This window comes from Nelumbo nucifera, chromosome 8 (genome assembly GCF_055504915.1).
Source record: "Nelumbo nucifera cultivar China Antique chromosome 8, China Antique-T2T, whole genome shotgun sequence".
NCBI lineage: Eukaryota > Viridiplantae > Streptophyta > Magnoliopsida > Proteales > Nelumbonaceae > Nelumbo > Nelumbo nucifera.
This window is the reverse complement of record NC_142656.1, coordinates 23,009,443-23,032,927: the sequence shown is the minus strand read 5'-3', so window position 1 is coordinate 23,032,927 and position 23,485 is coordinate 23,009,443. Positions and strand designations below refer to the sequence as shown.

The following is a 23,485-nucleotide window of genomic DNA, read 5'->3' as shown; positions in this document are numbered from 1 at the left end:
CAATAGAAATCAATTCTAAACCAGTCATCTCAACAGAAATCAAATAAGAACAAAGTGCATCAAACCAAACAGTTACCTCGGGTGCTATGTAGTCTCTTGTTTCATCAGCTACAACAGAGGCGCTAGCATTATTGATTTCTTCAATCTGTTTTTGGAGCAAACCCTTAGTTGCCGTCTGTGGTAATGGGGTCAATTTGTTTTTCATGATTATAGGGGACTTGCCATTTACAGTTCTTCCTTGACTTCTGAGTATGTTTTCTGATACAGTCCATTTGTTACTTGTATTAAGCTTTGTGTCCTCTGTTGACTGAATGATGGTTTCTGCTATGGTCACTTCCCTGTTCCCATGATCTGTAGGGCCCTCTTTAAGAAGATTTTTGTTCTCTGCAACGATTAGTCCTTTGTTTGCAATGGTCATGGGTCCTTCCCTTGAATAACTAATGTTTTTTGCAACAAGCATTTTCTGGTTGACATTATCCATCACTTCCCGATTCAAATCAGTCATGTCCTCTGTATTAGGATTAACCAATGATATCCTTCTTTTGGATCAGCCATTGCTTCCTCTGTTATTTTCTGAAGCTCAGAATCTTCCCAGTCTTCCAAAATGATGATCTTGTTAATGGTATTCCAAGTTTACAGAACCCGATTTATGGCCAGGTTGCCACACAACCACCCCTGTAATTGCTTTGAGTATGAATTTGTATTGGATAGCCTTCCCAATAGGTATGTGACGTATGTCCTTTTCAACATAAAAGAACAAATATATCAGAATTCAGCAATCAAATAATATAGCATTCTAATCCCCACGATCGCCAGTACGACAATAGACATGCCCAGAGAACATAACAGTCTTCGACGGTCCCATTCCGGCAAACACCTGTGCGACCCATCTGGTCTCCAAATATCAATGTCCGACCCCTTAGCTCCGCTACTCACTAAATTGCATCCGTGTTGCTTCACTCGAACCCAAACTAAAGAAGAGTCGTTCCACTGGCACCCTCCCTTACGAGATATCAGGTTTTAAGAGAAAAAGTGCAATAAAAAGAGAAAAGAAAAAGTTTAATGTGGGTATTTTGATAATTTAACACTTTCCTTCATTCTGTATTTAAATATGCAAGAAAGAGTAAAAATTAGGAAAGTTAATTGAGATTGAGTTTTTCTTTTCTTTTTTTATTGATATCAATATTTTAAATAAGAGCGAAAGAATTTGTAGGGACAGGAAAGAAAAAAATTAAAACATCTTCCACATAATTTTCCTAGACCATAATTTTAATCCTACTATCACAATTTTTTTCTTTATTTTTATTCTCCCAATTACCGGATTCAGTGGACTCTTTGGTTCACGGGGCGCGTAAACCCTCACATAACGGCCGTTTAACATTAATTTATATCCATCCGGTTGAACCGGACGCTAAAAGACAAAAAATATCAACCTAACGACCACCACGATTTTTCTGTGCAAAAAATATCTCCCCTCCTGCCCTCTGCTGCCTCTGGGGAGCGGCACCAACTCCTTCTGCTACCGTTGCCGTCGATGCCGCTTGGTTGACCCCCGTTGTCGCCGGTGAACTGAATTAATCTCTGTCTCGCATTGCTGGTTTACTGTCTTCTTCTTAGTATCGTTTTGAACAGGTGGCCAACGCGTGAACCTCATTTTGAACAATTCGGACTCTCCCTCTCATTCTCCCATATCCGAACCTAACCCTGCCAGCAAGAAGACCACCAGCGATTTTCCTGCAAACGACAGTGAGAAAACCACCTCTTTAAATGCGTAATTGCCCCAAGCGTAAATATTCAACCAAGTCTATTCCAACAGTAATAGATGAGGGAAAGAGAAGGAGAGGAGCAAATAGAATCAACTAACTCGGAATAAAAATCAAGAAATCAATCGAAAACCATAAAATTACGCCACAATAGATTTTGGTGAAAATAAAATAAACAACGAATGAGGAACCATTATCTCTCCGGGAAACAACTTTCAGTTGGAGTTCTTCAGTCCGGTAAAATCGACAAATCGTTATGTCGACATATGGTATTACAAGGTTTCTGTGCAAACAGTCGTATGGGTTGCAAACAGAGATCATCCTGATTTAGATACCAACGGAGTTTTTACTATTGGAGACAGCGGCAATCTGTTGGTTTTAGATGGAAATGGAAATTCTCTCTAGTCCACGAATGTTTCAGCTGTATCGGGTAACTCCACTGCATATCTCACGGATTTTGGAAATCTTATTCTGAGTATTGGCAATGACGCTGGCGACACTGGAAATACATTGTGGTAGAGTTTCGATGATCTGACGGATAGCCAGCTTGAATCACAGAACCGGTAATACTCTTCTCTTCGTTTCATGGAAAAACGCCAACAATCCGTCAATTGGGAACTACTCCATGGGTGTTGATCTGATCCAGTTGGGTCTCCATAAATTGTGATGTGGGAAGGATCGAAAAGGCGTTGGAGGAGTGGGCAATGGAATGGCCAGACACCTCACCAAACACCTCCAATTCTCTTCTCACTATTGTTTCATCAACGTCCGTTGGCACAGAGCTAAGAAGCAATGCTCTTGTCGCTGTAGATGAAGGCGACGGAAGCGGTGGCGACAGTTGAGGTGGATTTATAATGTTTGGTCTGGGGTACGCCGCTAGAGGGGATGAATGGTAGCTTAATCTCCCATCATAGAAATGCATCGCTTGAACTCCTGTAGGTGGGAAGGAAGAAGGGCATGGGGGGGTAAATTTGCGGTGGAAGGAGAGTAACCTGGTTCTGCAGAGACCGATGGAATGCGCCAGTCCGCTGGAAACCATACTGAAGATTTTCCGGCGAAAAGCGAAAGCCGATGGGAGGGAAGTTCGAGTGAAATTCTAAATTTTAAAACGAGTTTCATTTTTTTTGTTTTTAGTGTCCGATTCAACTGGATGGATAGAAGATAACCGATAACGTCTGTTATGTTAGATTGCTTCAAAGGAGTCGACGTGCACGCTTCCTATTGGAGGGTTCACGCGCCCTGTAAACTTAAGGGTTCACTGAATCCGCGCTCCAATTACTAATACTCACGGGCGCCCCTGGCTATCCTGTTCAAACCAAAAAGGACATTTTCGAAGAAGGGTAATTGGTAGGGGTGGTGCAAAATAATCATGGTTTTAGAACCGAACCGGTCAGGGTACCGTTTTACGGTTCGGCGGTTCAACCGTCCGGGTTGAAAGATGTCATAAATAAATAAATAAAATACTTATATAATAAAAATACCATAGAAATTTAAATAAAATACAAAAAATACATAGAAAAATACAGGAAAAAGAATAAAAATATCTAAATATAAAAATAATAAAATACAGAAATTACAAAAAAAATATAGAAAAATTTTCAAAAAATACAAAAAATTTTCCAAAAAATATAGAAAATTTTCCAAAAATATAGAAAAAATTTCAAAAAAAAAATCCAACTGTGGTACTTAGACCCTTTGGCCTACTTGAAGCATCCATGCCAAAAGATATGTAGTCTAATAACCAAAAACCCAAGGCCCTAACGCAAGGCAGCTTGGATCCATCTTGCCTTGGGGTAGTCTAATAATCTGTAGTTCAGTACAGATCTGTATTTCCAAAATATCTGCAATTTTGTACATTCTTCAATAAAGGGGTAGTCTAATAAATATTAGTAATATACTTATAGTTGCAACCAAACACCACAACCTACATGTATATAAAGGTCTTTAAGGACAGAATTGCTACTAACTAATGAAACATTTCAGTCAAAATAGCTCACTTGTGTAATGGAAATTGGAAAGAAATGGCAATGTCCTTCTGACAAGTGGAAATGAAGTAGATCAATAAAGCATGTGTGAAAAATTGGTTTAGCACCTTTAATAAGCAAGATCTTTTCAAATCAAGAATCATGTAATTACAATCATAAGTCATAGTTTCTTTTTCATCATATATCAAACTACAGTCATATTCACCCATATGTTTGATGTAATGCAGCATTTTCAATAAACAAAAATTTAAGGTCCTAATAAATTACCTTCAATTAACCAATTGAAAATAGTAAATTTCCTTTAATCATAATGAAATCAAAATGATGAATACAAATGAAAATGGATTCATAGCATAAACATTTGGCTGTAATGGATTCATAGTAAATTTCCTTTACATGATTGAGCTACTTAAAAAATAATATCTGTTCAAAAAACTAGGGTGAAGGCATTGAAAGCTTGTGAGAAACAAGGAACTCTTGGCTTTAATAGCCCTGTTAACAAGCTTAACAACTTGAACTAAAGAAAAAAAATTGACATCATAAGGATGAGTAAAAGATGGAATCCTTGATCATGACTCTAGAATACATAAATGGATTTTACCCATCTTCCATGATCACCTTTAGCCCTTGTTCGCTTCAAAATGTTTGTCACTTTTTGCCTTTGTTCTTTGCTTGCTTCTTCTCGGAAGAGGGTTGAACAACCACCTTGTCTCCTTTTTGTTTCAGATTTTGCAAAGAATTCCATCCATTCATCAGTCATTATAAACACAAGTTCTTCCTCTTCTTCTTCTTCTTCTTCTATTTTTTCCATCAAGTCCTCTTCCCCCTACTTATTAGAAAATACCCATTATAACAGCTCAATGCACCTTATCATTAGTTAGATAGATAAAATTTTTAATTAATAAAAAAAAGTTATAACTTATAATTGAGAAACAAAATCATTTTTTGAGAAATACCCATTATAACAGCTCAATGCACCTTACCATTAGCTATTTTAGGCTTTCAGCTTCTACTTTCTTTGTATTTCTGACAAGCCCTTTTAACCTGTATTCCAAATCTACAAAGAAAAAGGTAAGAAAAACTTCTACCAGGCCATAAGCAATGCAAACTATAAAAGGAGTACTTTCTTTTTCACCTTATGGAAAGGGACCCCTTTAGATGGTCAAGTCTTTCAGAGTTTCCTTTGGACTTTCTGTTTAAAAACATTAAGAAGACAAGAAAAGAAATTTTGCAAAAGATTCTATACATATTGCTATAACATCGTGCATTCTTAATTCATCAAACATAATACTTAGATACTCAAAAATAAAAAAGATCATAAACACAAGTAACAAAAAGATAAAAAACCAAGTTCACCAAGTATTAAAAACAAATCCAAACATCAAGTTCAACATAGAGTTTGGTTCACAAATATAATCATCCAAATTCTCTAGATATACTGGCCCCACTTCTCAATGGTACCAACTACTAACCAAAGCCAGGTGGTATTTCACCATCATCTTCATCTTCATCTTCGGGAGGTTGTGTTTCATCTACATCTCCAACTTGGGTGTTGGTTGCATTTTCCTCCATAATTCCCGATTGCTCAATGAAAAATTCATCATCATCTAAAGAACGAAAATAGAAAATTAGAACTCAAAAAATAGCTAAAATAATCAAGTATGGAAAATGTCATTTGAGGTAATATCAATGATAGTTACCATCAGTCCTAGCTCTTTTTCTTGATGGTGATTCCATTATTGGAAATGTTGTTTCATCAGTTTTAAACATATCATCTTTCTCATTACCATCAAGTAATGGAGGATCCTCATCATTGTGCACTATCCAATCTTCCACAACATCAACGTGTTCATGCCCAATTAGGTCAAGACTTTCAGTTTTTCTCCTACAAATCAATAAATGATACATTAGATGCAATGCAAGTATAAAAAAAAGCAATCATGAAATATAAAAGTTAAAACACTTACCCATCTATCACATGCAGGTAGAAATGAACATATACTAAGTCATTGAGCCTTTGGTGCTCTAACCTATTCCTTCTCTTCGTGTGTATACGTTAAAAAACACTCCAATTGCGTTTACATCCAAATGAGCAACACACAGCTGAGGATCCGTACAACAATCCTTTTCAAATTTGGAGTGTCACAACCAAATCTTGACCACCATTCATCTATATACAATGAAATAAAGTTGATTTAATTTATAAAATAAAATAAAAAATTGAAATAATAAACATGTTATAAGAAAAAAATATTTATTACCTGGAGGCATTGACTTAAATGTCTTCACTAAGAAAGGTCTTCCAAAATTACCACGACAATTTTCAAAAAGAGTAAGCTCTTTGTTCAGCTTTATCTCTACATCATCTGATTTGATTGCAAGCTTTTCAATGACATCAAAAACTGCAGACATAACGGCCGGGGATTTAACTTTTGATTTCGGATCATATTGGAAGGCCGGGTTAAAATAATACCCTACAAGATGAAGTCTCCGACCCATTTGTCTGTTCCATCTTCTATCAATAATGTCCATGATTGGGTCATATTCAGCTTTCTTATAATTAAAAAACTTTTTCAGTGATTCTCTTGCCTTCAACATTGCATGATACATATATCCCATTGCAGGCCTAAACTCAGAATTTACAAGTCTCAATGCACTAACAAGAGGTGATGTGAAACCCATAATCATTTTGCATTGTGCTCAAAATTCAGAATCCAAAACTATTTGTATTATTTCCTTCCCCTTTACATCTTTTGCATACCTAGAATTAATCCCCCCCCCCCCTTTAAAAGTCTTTTGACAATAAAGACATGTCATTGACTTTGATCCATTAAGAGGGTTTAACTTTAAGGGAAACATGCTCCCAAGCAGAATCAGTTTTTCCCCTAACATTTGATGAAATGGACTCTTATGATGGAGCTGGATCAGATGTATTAGCATTTAGACTTTGTGATTCCATCATCTTAGTTCAATTAAAGAAACCCAACTCAAAAATAAATTCTTTCATACAAACATAAAATATAAAATTTAAAACCTTGCATTGACTAAAAGAACCAACCAAAATGTAAAATCGCTCCATATAAGCAAAAAATAATTAAGCAAATACTTAAGCAAATAATTAACCAAAATGTAAAATCACTCCATTAGAAATGAAAGTAAATTGCTTGCAAAAATTTAAGCAAAACTTTCACCATCTGATCATCATATGAAAATTAAGCAAAATATGCATATGAAAATTAAAAACAAATTAAACAAGATTAATTAAACAAAGAACTAAGCATATGATCATCAAATGAAGTTTAAGGATTCAACAAGGCATATAATCAACAAGAAACTGATACAAAAATACAAGCAACAACTTTCTGCTAGTAAATCTATCAATTTATCATCTACTGCTGATGAACCAAATGAAGAACAAACAGGGGCTGATGAACCAAATGAATCAAAAAAATTCAAAAAATCAATTAAATCATAAAAAAATAAAAAAATTATACCTTCAGGGTTTCACTGCCGAGTGCCGGTAATGGTGGTGTGACAGTGGATTTGCTGCCGGTGGGCTCGGGTAGTCGGGCTTGGTCGCAGGCAAGTTGCCATTGCAAGCCTACAAGTGCTGAGTGCCGAGTGGATTCGCTGCCGCTGCAAGCCTGCAAGTCAAGCTTGGGCTCGCTAGTGCCCAATGCCGAGTGCCGAGTGCTGCTGCAAGCTCGTCGTCCGCCCATGCAAGTCGCCGTTGCAAGTGTTGGATCTTCTCGTCGTTGGACGCCGCTGCAAGTGCTGGGGTGAGGGTGACTTTTCGCCACTGCAAGCTCACTGGTTGCCATCGGTGTGTATCGCCATCGGATCCTGGAGGTGAGTCGCAAGTGATCGGTTGGTAGGGTGTGAGGGTTGAGAGGACTGAGGAGTGAGGAGGGAACTCGGGAAAATGGGAAATAACCCTAAAGCTAAAGGGAAAACCGAATAAGGGATTCAAACTGGTTGGGATATAATAAGTATTTTATTTTTTGTTTTTTTTTTATTTAAAACATTATAAATAAAAATATCAACAACACAAACCGCTGCCCCGGGTCAAACGGTTTAGCGGTCCGATCGCCTAGGTCAGCGGTTTTTTGACTTTTCAACGTTTTTTTCAATTTTCCGGTTTCTAGTAAAACCGGACCCGGATGGCTGACCGATTACCGGTTTTCGGTCCGACCGTCCGGTCCGGGTTTGAAAACCATGAAAATAATACTTAAACATTAAGGATATAGTTAACCAATTAATTAAATCATTAAGGGTAATTTAATAAATTTGCCCTATAAGTAATTTGGCCAAACCCACGAGTGGCAGGTCCTTCGATGACGACGACAGGGAGAGAGGGAGTCTCCACGATTCCCGGCGGTGACATCTCCTTTCATCTTTTAACCAAACGACCGGTTTCTTCCATTCCTCTCTAACTCCTTGTAGTTGCAGGATTCATTTCCTCAAATTTCTCTTTCCCCCTAGAACGATCCTTCTTTCGTTGCTTACACATTAGATCCTTATCTGAGAACACTAACCCTAACCCTAATCAGCACAGAACCTTCCTTACGTCTCTGCATTCGACATGGAATTCCGGTATCAACCAGTCGAAGACAGGCCTTCGACGTTCTTTTCTTCAACAACTACCAATAGTTACTTCACTGAACAGGCATTGCGCGGTAAATGTTCACAAACCCATCTTTCGTTCTCAATGATTTCGTTTCTTGTTTTCGAAGTTAAATGGTTTTGATTCTTTTTTTTTGGGTTGTTGGGTTCAGTGGGATTGATCAGTGACAATAGAAGCAATGAAGTTGTGAGGGATGCGGTCGGTGTTAGAGAAGCGGTTAATAGGGAGCTGGAGAAAGAGAGGATTAGAGCGGAGCTTATCGCCGCAGAGGTGGCGCGTAGACGGGTTCTTGAGGTAGAGGTAAGGATGGAATTACAAATGGAGCGAGAGTTAGCAGCGCTGCGTAGACGAGAAGGGGTTTCCTCTATTCTTTCGGATCCAAGGATCCCGTTGATGCATCACCCCAACGGTGGTAGAGTTGAGGAGAGAATGCCCTTAACGTCATTCAGCGAAGTTGACATGCGGTATCCGGAAGGTAGTAGGCTGGAGGAGAGATTGTCTTTTCCGAGCCGCCTAGAAATTGGGATGATGCATCCAGAGGGTAGTAGGGCTGAAGGTAGCAGGGTTGCTGATAGATTGTATTTCCCGGGTCGCCCTCAAATTGTCGAGGGGTTGCAATTCCAGCGCCATCCCGAGACAACTGAAATTAGTAAGGGAAAAGCTGTTTTCTTGGTGAGTGCCTTACCCCTACATTGCTTGGATTGTTTGATAGGTGGATTCTTTGCTCGATATTGATAGCTTGTATGCATACCAAATAAAAAAAGTCTTTTTTGATAGTTTATAGTGATAACTATTAGTTTGGGTTCTTATTCTCGTGACTGATCTATGGATTCATATCTTCTGTTCTCTTGTTCTTGCTTTTATGACCGAGTACAAGTTATCTTTCTTTCTTCTTTTAAATATATTTTCTAATATTAGGTTTTACTGTTCTTAAGTGAAAAAAAATATTAGGTTTTACTGTTAGTTTTAAGCTGTAACACTACTCCATTTAGTGTAGTTGAGTATGAATTGAAGCTCTTTGTTGCTTATGTAGTCTCCTTGAATTCTTTTAGTGGCATTGCTTTGGCTACTGTCTTTGACTCTTCTCTATTCTATTTCACAACTATAGTACAAGGCATTCTTCTTCCTTGCTCAAAAGAGATGTTGGGAAAATAAAAGATTTTGTCATATGTGGACCTTGACTGTATGCTTTTTAAACTTTGGTGTGTTTGACAGTTTGAGTGACTGCAAGGTTCAAAGTATTGATTGTATTGGTTTTCAGGGCCACCACAACGCCTAATATAAATATTTATAAGTTTTGATTTTTATTTTTTAAAAGTCTAATGTGTGATGTGACGGGTCACCTGCCAAAACGTTAAGACCAAAACATAAAAAAATAAGCCAAAACTCTCAATATGCAAATTTTGCATATCAAGAGTATCAATACTTTGAACCATGATTGCATATGTTATAACAGTCATATTGTTCATCATCCTTTGTTTCCTAAATGTGTTAGTTTTTGATTTCTTAGGATAAGCATACCTTTTCTAATCAAGGTCCATTTATCATCAAGCATTCATTGCCCACATTTTTTTTTTGATAATTCATTCATTTCCCACATTTCTACTTATACTTTGAATGCATTACCCTTAATGTAGACCCTGTTCTGTTTTATTCACAAATATTACTTTTACTACTTGTCTTCTTTGATTAATCTCATTCTCAGATGGTATATGTTGAGAAGGTAGTTGACATCAATCACTAAAGACAGTTAAGTCTTTAGATGGGTTTTTTTGCAGGCACAACTTAGAGAATGATTAGTAATTTTCTCCCAGAAAAAAAGATTAGTTAGAGAGTTGTTTTTGAAGTGGGAAAGCTAGGGTAAGGGCTGGCTATATATAAATGTGGAGGATCCTTTATTAGAAAATAGAAATTGAAAAAAGTCATTACAAAAGGGAATCCCACCTTTAGGAGAAACCTAAATGATTGGGAGGTAGAGCCTTACATGTAGGTCTGCAACTTGGTCTGGATGAATCCAGCCCAAACCCGACCCAGAAAAGTTGGGTTGGGTTGGTTCAATCCAATTTCACTTTGGGTTGTTATAGACAATCTACTTGCAACATGTGCAACAAGTGTATTGAATCGTTGGATCATTTTTTACTGCATTATGGGTTTACTAGGAAGATGTGGGCCAGAATGTTGGGCATCTTTGGAGTACAGACCTGTTTCCCAGCAACTAAGGAGGCTTTCCTATGGAGTTAGCAGTTGACGGGGTTGAGCAGAAGAGGGGCAGTGATTTAGGGTTTATACCTTTGGCCCCGGTATAAAGGCCCTATGGGCAGGATATTTTCCTGGGTAGCAGTACATAGAAGCATTATGCCATCGGGGATATCTTTTATTAGCTCCTTACTTTCCTTTACATCCTTTGTTTTTTTGATAGATTTTACATCCTTGTTTATTATGTGTTATGCATATACTTTTTATAACTAACAGACATCATGGTTGATGTATCCTAGGAATTGCATTAAATGCAACCCCTATGGGGAGTAAGTGAGACCTGTTCATCCCTTGCTTAGCTAGTAGGTCTGCCAGTCCATTAGCCGTTCTCCCATTGAACTCTTACCTGTTAAATTAGAAGTTAGCCACTTGAATCTTCTCAACACCCCCTGAAAGACCAAGCTACAGTCTCCGGTTCTTTCAAATTCAGCCACCCAGTTACCACTTTAGAGTCTCCTTCAATGACCAAACTCCTGGAGCTCAACTCTCTAGCAATTTGTGCTCCCTGTAAAACAGCTTGTACCTCTGCACTAGCCACTAACCGCATCCCTCATTCCAGTTGGACCAGAGAATGAAGCAACAATCTGGCCCTCTGCATTCCTGAATACACCTCCAATACCAGAAGGCCTAGGATTATCGAGGCTGCTTCCATCAAAGTTTAGCTTTATGAAGCCTTCTCCTGGGGGCTTCTTTTTTTAATGTTCTAATTTATACTTTTATATATTCTATCTTGTTACTATTGGTTTAAGTTTTTGGTTCTTAAAATACCTTTTTCTAGACCTCATATTCCTGCATAAACCAACCTTTTGTTTCTTCAAGTGATTAGACCAATCAACCGCTAATTCTTCCTCTCGATTTTTTCCCTATTAATGATATGACAACATTCAGCAATACGTTGGATTGTTTCGTACTTACGAGCTACTTTCTTCTTCAACCACCCTAACATAAATCTTGTATACAATACCTCTCTGTACCTTTAAACTCTCTTACACATGATGCCTGCGAACACCTATTTCAGCCATCTGTGTGTTCCTGTTCAGATATCCTGCAATCCTGTTACAACTAATATTTATCAGGTTTTACTTTTTCAGTAGTACAAGAGTAGTATCTACCTTTATCTGCATATTTAGATGATGTCATAGGCCCTAAGTATCTGAATCAGATCATCAGGTGGTTAATTCATTATATTTTAAATAATTTAGAAACCATTTCTGTTGGATCGTTAGAGAAGTTCTTTTCTTATTACATAGATAGTGTCAGGGTGAATATTTTTTAGGACTCTTTTTCATCAATGTGTTGATTCTTAATCCAATTCTTATCTATGTCATCATCATCACCATTAAGTCTAGAGCAAGGTTTAAATTTCGACACAATATACCTGATATGGGGTGCATGGTATCATATCTTTGAATGACCAATATGGGATATGGTGGGAAATAGGTAGTATCATCTTTTTCCACCATATCATACCTGTATTGGCCATGTATTAGGCGTATTGATGGCATGTTGGGCATATTGGTTGAACTGCTAAGTAAAAGATATAGACAAAAAGCAAAAAAAAGGGGGGGGGGAATGAAGGTTTCTTTCCCCCAAAATAAGCCATTTCACCCTCAAACAACTCTAAAACTTGAAACCTCATTCTTTGCAAGAAGGCACAAGAAACAAGTGTGAATCATCAAGGTTTTTGAATAATTTTTCAAGTTTTGGAAAATATTGCAAAAATAGATAAGTTTTTTTTCAAATTTTCTCTTAATATCTTGTGATTTCTTGTTTTCTTTTTGCTTGAATGCTTGAAAATGTTTAAATGTATGTTGATCTACATTTTTGTGTTGAAAATCATAGTTTTTTTTGGTGTTATAGTAGATCTATGGAAATTTTATGAAGAAATTTGGGAGATCTATATTGAAATTTCTTGTTCAAGTTTTTTGTTTTTAATTTTTTTGTAATATTTGGAATTAAATAATAAATATTAGTTATTTATATTTTCTTGTGATCTGCCCATAAAGACTATGTATGTTATTGATTTAATGATCTATGATATCCATAGAGCAATTGAAAATTTTTCTTCAATAATTAGTTTTTTGATTTTTTATATTTTTTAGAGTTAAAAAATAAATAATACTTAATTATATTTTTATGATTTAATCATAAGGGTTGAATATATTGTAGATCTATGGATGATCTATCTTATCCATAGAGTTTTTTTTCTTCAATAATGTTTTTGAATATATTGTACAATGGTTTTTTATTTTTGATTTTTTGTAATTTTTGGAATTAAAAAATGGATAGTAATTATTTAAATAAGAAATAATTATTCATTATTATTTCACTTAGAAGTTGTGCCAATGTATGCTTTATGGTTGCATAGGATAGTTGGGCTTTTCCCATCCCTTAAAAACGTAAGAATTACAATTTATAAATTATAGTTAAGCATAGTGTTTTTTTAATGAAAATTATAATTGACTATTTACCCATCTTGCTACTATCTGTGTTATCCAGTAATGAGGACTTCTGTTTATTCATTAAGTGGGTGTTTGACAACACAAGTGGTTTTGTTTTTCTAAAACAAATCACCACATCATAAAAAACAATACAGTTTTGCTGATGTGGAAGTTGTTTTTATTTTGAAAACAAAACCATTCACGTTGTCAAGTGTCACCCCCTAAGTAGTCTGTTGAGTTCCATTTTTTGTGTGTTTTGTCAGACAAAACCAGTTTTTTCCCCTTTTCCTTCAAGTACTTTTGTGTGTGTTTTCTGTAGCCTTTGTGGTTTGAATATGGTCTGTCAAAATGGTAATGAATACTCCCAGTAATTCCTACATAGAATGCATTGACAGTACCTCTAGATTTGTGGTAATGAATACTTGGAGTAACTTCCTCCAATAGGAACCATACATTACATTTAGGATGACTTTTCCACCATTTAAGTGCTTTTGTGTGTGTTTTCTGGAGCCTGTGGACTGAGTAAGTCTGACAGTGGTAATAAATGCTCAGAGTAATTCCAACATAGCATTCATTGACACCACCTCTGTAGTTGTGGTAATGAATACTTGGAGTAATTCCTACAGTGGCCTTTTTTTTCCCTTTTCCATTTAAGTACACTTTTATATGTGTTTACTGGAGCCTTATGGGTGAATACTGTCGGGCAAAGTGGTAATGAATACTTGGAGTAATTCCTATATAGCATGCATTGACACCACCTCTGGATTTGTGTTAATGAATAGTCTTGAGTAATTCCCATAATAGGGACCATATATGCATTTATGATGACCTTTTGTTCTCTTTTTATCCTTCTCATTTTAAGTACTTTAGTGTGTGTTTTGCTGGAGCTTTTGTGGATTGAATATGGTCTGGCAAAGTGGTAATGAATACTTGCAGTAATTCCTACATAGCATGCATCGACACCACTGGATTTGTGGTAATTTACAGTTATATGTCTTTCTGCAATATGGATCCAGTATTTTTTGTTATCCTCCTTGGAATCATGTTTCTACATTTTTTGTTCTAAGCAATATGCCGTGATTGTTGCACATGGACTCGTTTAGATGGTTACATTGTATATATGGATATAGAGGATCTCCCACCAGGACTGATAAGAAAAGGATCTCCTGTAAGGAGGTAAATCCCTTGACTGTGGTCCTTTGCAGGATGGACAGTCTGGGGAAAGAATCCTACAAGAACATCTAAATTATCTTAAAAAAATATCTTTTCTAAGGTTTATTTATCAAAAAAATATTATCTTTTCTAAGGTTGTCATTTTTTTAAGTTTAAGACCAGTTGAAAATGTGTTGCTTCACCATTATTGGAAAGAAGGGAGGAAAAAAGAAACAGAGGATGCAGTCACATGTTGGACGTTGCAATGGCCTCCATCGTCCACCAGAAATAATTAATCTTGGTTTCTTACTGATGGACGGTTTCTGATTTTCCATTGCAGGCTAAGCCCTTGAAAACTAGTCTTGCAGGAATGAGGAGGAAAGAAATAGCACTGGCAGCAACAGGTGCTGGTGAGCTTTCTATGGCAGGTTCAAAGAAGAAATCCCAGAAAGAATGGAGCTGTGCTATCTGTCAAGTTAGTACAACAAGTGAACAAGATTTAAATGATCACCTCCAAGGGAGAAAACACAAGGCGATGGAAGCAGAGTTAAAAGCTAATAATGTAACAGGAAAGAATACTGGCATCTCCACTTCGTTGCCAAAGAAAATGGTGAAGCCCACTAAGCTATCCACTAGTAGTCGGAAAACAAAGCAAGGTAAGCAAAAAGGAGCGAGGAAGCAGCAAAATGAGAAGATGTTAATGCAGAGAAAACATAAGATAGAGGATTCAAAGAAGCAAAATGGGGACGAACCATTACTAAAGAAGCAAAAGACGGAAGATTCTAAAATGAAAAATGCGGAAGCACCAGTTCCTAAAAAGCGAAAGAGAAAAGCTTCCAAGAAAAAATTTACACTATGGTGTGAAATGTGCAAGGTGGGGGCAAATAATGAATCTGTGATGGCTTCTCACAGAACAGGAAAAAAGCACATGACGCAGCTAATGCAACTTGAGCAAAATGTTGGGGCTGCCTCTGCAACCACCACCGCTACAAGGCCAGAGGCAACTGAAAGAAAAACCAATGTTGAATTGGCAACCAAAGAAACAGAGAAAACAAAGGAAAGGGTTAATGGGAAAGAAGAGGTAGGTGGGGTGGAGGAGGCTCATGATGTGGAACCAGTAGAAAATTTGACAGAAGTTGAAGCGACTGATAGGCCACTGGGGGTTGGAACCAGCAGAGAGACCAGTTGATGGTTCAGGGCGGTCTTCATGAGTAATGGAGAGGTGCAGGGAAATTATCAAAGATAATTCTTCACATATAACTAGACAAAAGGGACTGCTATGGTCAGCTTGTTCATAATTTGACACCTCGTTTATAGTTTCTTATTTTATTTCATCCAATATCATCATCGTCGGTGCCAGCATTGATATCTTTACCATTGGAGGGCTCTGGTAGCCTCACTTCACATCCTGAACCCGCGATTAGCGTGGTCTGGTCTCCCATAGTTTCTCAATTTTCTTCCGAATTCACATGTGAGTGAATTTAGGAGGTAGGATTCCAAGGATGCATTTGCCTTTTTTCATTTTTAAGGTTTGACGCGATCAATGCATAAAGTTAATCAAAATAGGATTCTAAGTTTGTTTTGTCTGAAGTACAAACAACAATTCAAGTATTCAACATATCTCCCTGTTGGCCTAATTAATTAGTGTAAACTCAGTTGCTTGAATGTCAATGCAGTATCCTAAATTTTAATGGGTTATAACTTGATCAGGTAGGCAGTTGTCCTGTCATGGATATAAACTAAATAACAAATAATCTACGGGTCTCGGTGGCAATCTCATATTTTATATTAGGGTACCCTTTATTATTAATTCCTAAAGGCTACGTGAACTCATGCACCGTTGCGTAGGGACCAACGACCAAATGAGAAATGAAACGGATGAATCAAAACCATTTTTCTATCCATAATCCAGTTGAGAAATTTCAAGTCAGCGAAGCTTTATATTTTTATTCATCTTCTGTTTTTCTGTTTCCCTTCTGTAAGGATTGTTCTGCTACTATATATATATATATAATGGTGGACGTAGAGATCAATAATCAGACTCCTTGACATGGCAACGCTAACTAGTCTCCTGTATTCTTTGGCATTCTATGCAACCCTTCTCATCATTCCCACAGCCTGCACCTGCAGCCTGGGTTATGATCTGGGGAAGCCGAAAAATCATGTGCCCTTCTTCATCTTTGGCGATTCCTTCTCGGATGCCGGAAACAACAATTACATCAATACCAGCACTATCGTCCAGGCAAATTACTGGCCATATGGAGAAACCTTATTCCAGTACCCCGGTGGGCGCTTCTCTGATGGTCGCCTATCGGTGGATTTTATTGGTGCAATCCTCTCTCTCTCTCTCTCTCTCGTTGAAGCTGATAAAACTAGTAATAATAAACATGAATAAGTACGTAGTTGTGTTGTGATGATCGATGGTGCTTATATTGCAGCGGAATATGCAAATATACCGTTCATTCCACCATTTCTACATCCTGGCGTTCATCGGTTCAGTGACGGAGCAAACTTCGCCTCTTCTGGAGCTGGTGTTCTTGTTGAAACCTATCGAGGACTGGTAATCAACCTCAAAACGCAGCTGAGCTACTTTAAGAAGGTGGCAAGAGGGTTGAAACAGGAACTGGGGGATGATGAAGCTAAGAAACTGTTGTCAAGAGCAGTTTACTTAATTAGCATTGGAAGCAACGATTACATGTTTCCTTTCTTGGCCAACTCCACCATTCCAGCGTCCTCTCAGACACAATATGTGGGCAGGGTGATTGCCAACTTCAGCAGTTTCATACAAGTAAGGGCGAAAGAATTTTGACTCCCTTTAGAAAGGAGAGGGAGTGCTACACTCCTGTTTTTTTTGGTTTCTTTCGTTTGCTAATTTGAAAAATCGGTGGCTGCATATGATTTGGCAGGAAATATACAAGATAGGAGGCAGAAAATTTGGTTTCATCAGAATAGGGACGTTGGGTTGTCTTCCAGCTCTAAGAATAATCAAACCAGAAAATAAAGGAAGCTGCTTAGAAGAAGTCTTAACACTCTGCAAATTACATAATAAAGCTCTATCGAAACTCCTCATAAAACTCGAGAGAGAGTTGGCAGAGTTCAAATATTCAAATTACGATTTCTATACATTCCTCAGCCAACTAATGAAGTACCCCTCAAAATATGGTACGTTAGTTCAATCGAAATTTCCCCAATTTTCTTCTCTTCTGTTAAATATATGCTAACATCTGTGATTAATGAAAATAAAAAGGTTTCAAGGAAGGAGAAAATGCATGTTGCGGTACAGGACGCTTTGGGGGAGTCCCCAGTTGCGGTGGAAGAAGAGCAGTGAAAGAATATCAGTTATGTGATGATCCCAATGACTATGTGTTTTGGGATTCTTTCCATCTTACTGATAGAGCATACCAACAAATGGCAGAGCAGATGTGGAACGGAACCAGTCCTATGGTGGAAGGAAATTACAATATGAAGAGTTTCTTCGAGTCTGTTGCACCATAATCATAGCTCTTAGCTAATCTCTCTCTCTCTCCGAGATATCAAATTAAAATAATGGTGCATTCCTCTAGGCCAGGTATTACATCAATAAATGAATTGAGCCAAATATGTAATTTCTTCCATCTCTCTATTGTGTGTGTGTGGTATCATCAATGAATTGAGCCAAAAATGTCATTTCTTGTGCAATTGATTTTTGGTGAGTTCTATGTTCAAATTGCATGCTAGTATGTGTCATTACTCATTAACACTGTTGTGGGAATCCCAACTTAAATGTGAAATTCGGGTGCGAATCCGGGTGGATTGTGTGAATCCATTTTAGTAGTGAAAAGGTCAAATATACGTAAAATCTCAAATGGTGCGAGCCCCTAGGATACACAGTGTAGAATCACAGGTGCCAAGGCCCAAGACTACAGATTAATTCACAGTGATAAGCCAAAAGAATGCAGTCTCGAAGGCAATTCAAAATTAAATAAATTAAGAGATACTAAGAATGAAATAAAAAGGAAGAAAAGTGGACTACACCTGAACCCACCGTTAGCATAGGCTAGCCGGTTGAACCGGCCACAATAAATGAATTAAACGAAAATTTGTATTTTTTCATTTGCACTTCTATGCATTTGTATTAATACAAATAAATTGCATTGCAACCAAACACATAGGAACATAATATAATGAGTGAGCAGATCCTCATGTTGAATATGAATTGGATTCGTACTGCTGCATCCACCACAGATTTCAATCAAATTTTCCTTTTGATTTTTTCCCGATCAAAACGTGGAATAGATCGCAACAAAAATTCAAGCCACAACATGTAAATGGGTAGAAAGTTGGAAGCCAACCCTAAGCCACCCATTTTGATCCACTTAAATATTTAAACTCATGTTGACATTAGAGAAATGGGTTCAACTATGATATGGGAAAAATAACTGACCAATAAACTGAAATCATAAATGCGGGAGGAAATAAGGTGTTATGAGTTTTGATTTGTCAAAACTCTTTTCATATCATATCTTTTCTGCATCAAAGATTTTTCCAATTATATTTATTGCCTTATTGGTGAAGTTGATTTATTTGTTTCATTAATTAAAGAATTATAGTTGGTTCAAGTCTAATGGAAGTGATATTAAACTCGGTTTAGCATCACCAAATTGCACGATTACTGTGTTAACCATGAAGCAACATTGTTAAAACTCTTGCTACATGTCTAGAATAATCTCCTTTTGATGAATTTTTTTTGGATTGAAATACATAAGCTTTTAATCCCTAATATCACCAGGAAAATCTCCATATACAAACTACAAAATAGGTTATAAGGTTGATACAGATATGTGGAATAAATATATTGTTGATTCAAAAGTTTCCACAAAACCACAAAAATTCATAAAGAAAGCGTCAATCTCTCCTGTTGCCTTGTCAATGCCCATTTCTTCTTATCAGGGAATCGGAGGGTCTGGTGCTGGGAGAATTGGTGTTGGTTTTCCTTCACCAGCACCAGGAGGATATTGTAAAAAGAGCACCCTATCAAAAATGATAAAAGATGTGTTAAATTGAGTCTTTGTAGGCTTCATACAAAAAATATAACAGATTTCACCGAAAATAAATTGCTTATGTACCTTTGATATACAAGAGACAACAAAAGAACAATAAGACATAAGCGCAAAAGAACCAACAACCTCATCTTTGCTGAATTCTGATCCTCTTCATACCTGCAATTATATCCATTTCTTTCTTTCCATGTTTCAGACAAGTCAAATCCCTCCAAGTCTTTCCATATTTTTTTTTGGGTAAGAAAATCCTTCTGGGCCTGGGTCATTTAATTGATTAATTTATCTATGTCTTACTTCAGTTTTATGACTTTCCTATGCATTTATTAGTCCTCAGAGACCTTGGATTCACTCCACCAGTTTCAAAATTTTGAATGTTGAAGACATATATAGCACCAATTTTTATTCATCTAAATATTTATTTATCAACATATTTTCACAATGTATTAACTGATATTTTCATTTTTCTTACAGTATATTCCAAGGAGAAGATATATCAAATTACTAATTATTACTAAACGATATTTTCATGTACTCTCTTTTAATTCAAGTTTTCCATTTTTTCTCCATTTTTCATGAGAAGTATTTGAGTGAGCCGGACAACACAAGTACACAACCCGTTACATGACCTCTCAAAATTTGTAAAAAATATAAAAGGCCATGGGCCCATGGTTTTTTAATATTAAAAGGGTCATTTACTAGAACACCACCTATTAGTAAGGATGTCAATGGATTGGTTTCGGATTGGACCCCGTCCAGTCTAAAATCAATTTGGACGGATTGAACAGACCAACAAGACATTGGACTGGACCAATTCAGTCCAAAATATTTATTAGATTGGATTGGACTTGGTCTGTCCGTAACAAATTTATTTGGATAGGGTTGGATTAAGTCAATATCTGGTCCATTAATATAAGATAAGAATATATTATCAATGGACCGGATTTGAATTAAAATCAATCTAAACTAAAATGAATTTAAACAAATTAGACGGTCTAAACATTGAATTGAACTGATCCAAATTGATCCAAAACATTCATTAGATTGGATTGGACCTGATCCATTTATAATGGACTTACATTGCACTGGATCAGATTGGAGACCCTATTAAAAAGGGTGTTTCAATAAAAGACCCTATTAAAAAATTATCCCTTTCATATCAACATTTTAAAAACTAGAATTGGGGCCAAAATCAACATTTTATTTATTTATCTTTTGACTGATTTGGTCAAATGATAAGGTTAAAAATATTATTTCCTACTCCCAGTGATAAATAAAGCGGTTTCAAATTATAGCGGGTGCCTCAATAATATGCAAAGCATAGGGCGGATTTTAGTCAACACGTGAAAACATAGGGGGTGTCTTAATTTTTATTTTTTTAATGACCCATATTAAGATGCACGTCTAAGCATTTAATATGAATGTGTGTATGAAGTTGAATACAAAAAAAAAAAAAAAAAAATGTATGATGGGGCACAATAGTAATTTTGCATTCTTATCATATAATAATGTGGGGCAATTTTAAATAATTTTCAGTTTTCTACTCATATTGTAATGGGCCTCATTTAGATTATAATATTTTTATTCTAGAAAAAGGTGAATAAAACAAATAGCTAGCAAATATGAATGTGTGTATGAAGTTGAATAAAAAAAAATGTATGATGGGGCACAATAATAATTTTGCATTCTTATCATATAATAATGTGGGGCAATTTTAAATAATTTTTTTAATATTTTTATTCTAGAAAAAGGTGAATAAAACAAATAGCCAGCAATGTCAGCGACTCATTTCAAGATAGATGAATTTTTGACACGACACGGAAGTGAGACGAGGCATGTGTGAACAAGACTATTATTCTTGCTGCCCACGCGCCTTCAATTAAGACTATTCTTGATGATATGATGGATTTTGCATGTACTAATTTAAATTTGAATTTGTTAAGAATGTTAGATATTCAAATTTGATTAAATTTGAATTAATTATTAATTGAAGAAAATATATAAACATTTTATACAACTATTTTATTTTAATGTATATTTTAAACAAAATTAGGGGTATATGTGTAGTTTTACAAAACAACATAATTGGCTAATATAAAATATAAAATTACGAAAATGCAATATATAGGGGGTAATCCAAATTGAGAAAATGTATGATGCAGAAAAGATATAATAGGAAAAGAGTTTTTATCAATCAAAACCCACCCATGAATTTTGATAAATAACACTTTATTTGTTCTCACGTTTGTGATTTCAGTTTATTGGTCAGTTATTTTTCCCATAACCACCATTTGCACTTCATCTGAAATCAGATGTTCCCCATTCATTTTTGAATGTTCATATATAGCTAATTTTTCAGGACTTGTCAAACAATCAAATTACAGGTTTGATACCTGTTCAACTTATGACCAATCCTAAGAATGTTAAGTTCTTGAACCTCACCAAAAGTCATTTTGAAGGATCAACTCCCATGGAAATCAAGAGTTAGCTAAACTTCAACAGCTGAGGCTAGGAAAAAACAATAAACTGAACGGTACAAATTCCAACAGATAATAGCCTTTTGTCCAACCTCAGGAATCTTGAACTGCAGGAAAATCATTTTCATGGGCTTATACCATCTTCTATAGGAAAGCTTACCACGATTCAGGAACTAAATCTATAGAAAGCAGGCTTAAATTCCAGTATCTCAGTTGGCTTTTGCAGCAACTTTACTCCCCTTGAGCTGTCAGAAAATAACCATGCAGGGCCCTTGCCCCTTCAGTGGCACCCCTAAGCCAAATTCTTCTAATTGGACAAAACTCCTTCCTTGCTACTTGATACCAACAACTTGACTGGAATAATCGATCATGAAATTGGGTATCTACATAAGCTTAAAGCTTGGGTACTTGTACCTATTCAGTAACCAGTTATCAGGTTCCATATTTGGTGAACGTCAAAGCCTCAGAATCCACCTGAAGCTAGTTACCTACATAAACAACTTTTTGCCTCACCACCAAATGGAGCTTGTTCTACTTTGACTGGCATCATCTTCTCACCCTCTTCCCCTTCTATGTTGGGCTGAGAATCAATTAGAACATGCTAAGCAACTATCTTCACCTCTAAATTCTTTCCTTTCATTCTTCAAAATTTTCCTTCTAAACCTTACCAACAACTTAACTTTCTTATTGGAACTTCTTTGAGTCATTCATTTAAATTTGGAACCACCTTTGTTCCCAATTTTTTTTTAATCATTCTAAAATTCATGGATTATTGATCTTTAGTGTTCTCTGGGCCTTGTTAGATGGCACTACAACCTCGACCTATCTCATACTGTTGAGACCAGACCTAGTGAATGAATCTGCTCCTTGGGCATTAGTCCACAATTTATCGTATGAACTGACATTGTACGTAACCTTTAGGCCCATTTGACTCCCTGCTAGACTCAAAATTTGAATGGACTTGGACTGAGGCTCGAATCCAAAATAGTGTAAAGTTAGGCCCGATGGGCCACCCCCACCCGTGAAAAGATCTACTCCCCATGGTCACCCCTAAGCAACTATCCAAGGCAAAACCCACTAAAAGATCCAAATTGCACTCCACGATATCTACGGATAAACACCCTAAAGCACAAAATTCAAATTTGAATTTCTGCCTACGACTACCACACTAGTGCTTTATACCTCCTCTGATGGAACTAGAGCAAGAGATGGGATCTCCTCCCAACAAAAGCTGTCCAAACACGCTTTCAACATGATCTGTGTCTTGTGAGTTCCTTACTTTATTACATTTGTCTGTGACTTTTGTTGGGTTTGGCTTTCTGCACACAAAAAAAATCCCTCAAGAAGCCACTCAAGTCCTTCCGTCTTCTTAGAACCCAGAATGCCTTCCAAGACTAAAAGAAAACTTGTTCTCATTTTCTCAACATCGCTTGAGATAACATCACACGTGTCGGTGGATTGAACACAATAATCAGCTGATGTGGAGTTACCAATTACCATCATCTACATCTGCGGAGGTCTTTTCTTTTGTCAAACTATGTACCAAGGATCCAAATGCTATTTTTTTCCATCTCAAGGAAATTAAAGCATGCAAGCTTTCTCTTCCCCACCCAAAATCTCCAAACTCAACCGTTTACTAACCTCTCTGTCATTTTCCACCCTAAGCTCCATATCATCATTGCTAAGTGGTGGATCCATCTTTAGTCTAATATGGAGTTTTAAGTTGTTTGACAAAATTCTTTCGTATTTGA

At 36.6% G+C, this 23,485-nt stretch overlaps 2 protein-coding genes across 2 annotated transcripts; both read left to right on the top strand.

The window, feature by feature from the left end:
- The first annotated feature begins 8,059 nt into the window (after nucleotides 1-8,059).
- LOC104609126 (uncharacterized) lies at nucleotides 8,060-15,560 on the top strand. Its single transcript, XM_010275353.3, has 3 exons — nucleotides 8,060-8,424; nucleotides 8,524-9,044; nucleotides 14,562-15,560. Exons 1-3 carry the CDS (start codon nucleotides 8,331-8,333, stop codon nucleotides 15,408-15,410), a joined length of 1,464 nt encoding a protein of 487 aa, XP_010273655.1. The 5' UTR covers nucleotides 8,060-8,330; the 3' UTR covers nucleotides 15,411-15,560.
- Nucleotides 15,561-15,712: 152 nt separating this feature from the next.
- Nucleotides 15,713-17,887, top strand: LOC104609211 (GDSL esterase/lipase 5-like). The gene is made up of 4 exons (XM_010275466.2): nucleotides 15,713-16,548; nucleotides 16,660-17,009; nucleotides 17,128-17,383; nucleotides 17,469-17,887. Exons 1-4 carry the CDS (start codon nucleotides 16,272-16,274, stop codon nucleotides 17,714-17,716), a joined length of 1,131 nt encoding a protein of 376 aa, XP_010273768.1. The 5' UTR covers nucleotides 15,713-16,271; the 3' UTR covers nucleotides 17,717-17,887.
- Nucleotides 17,888-23,485: the final 5,598 nt, after the last annotated feature.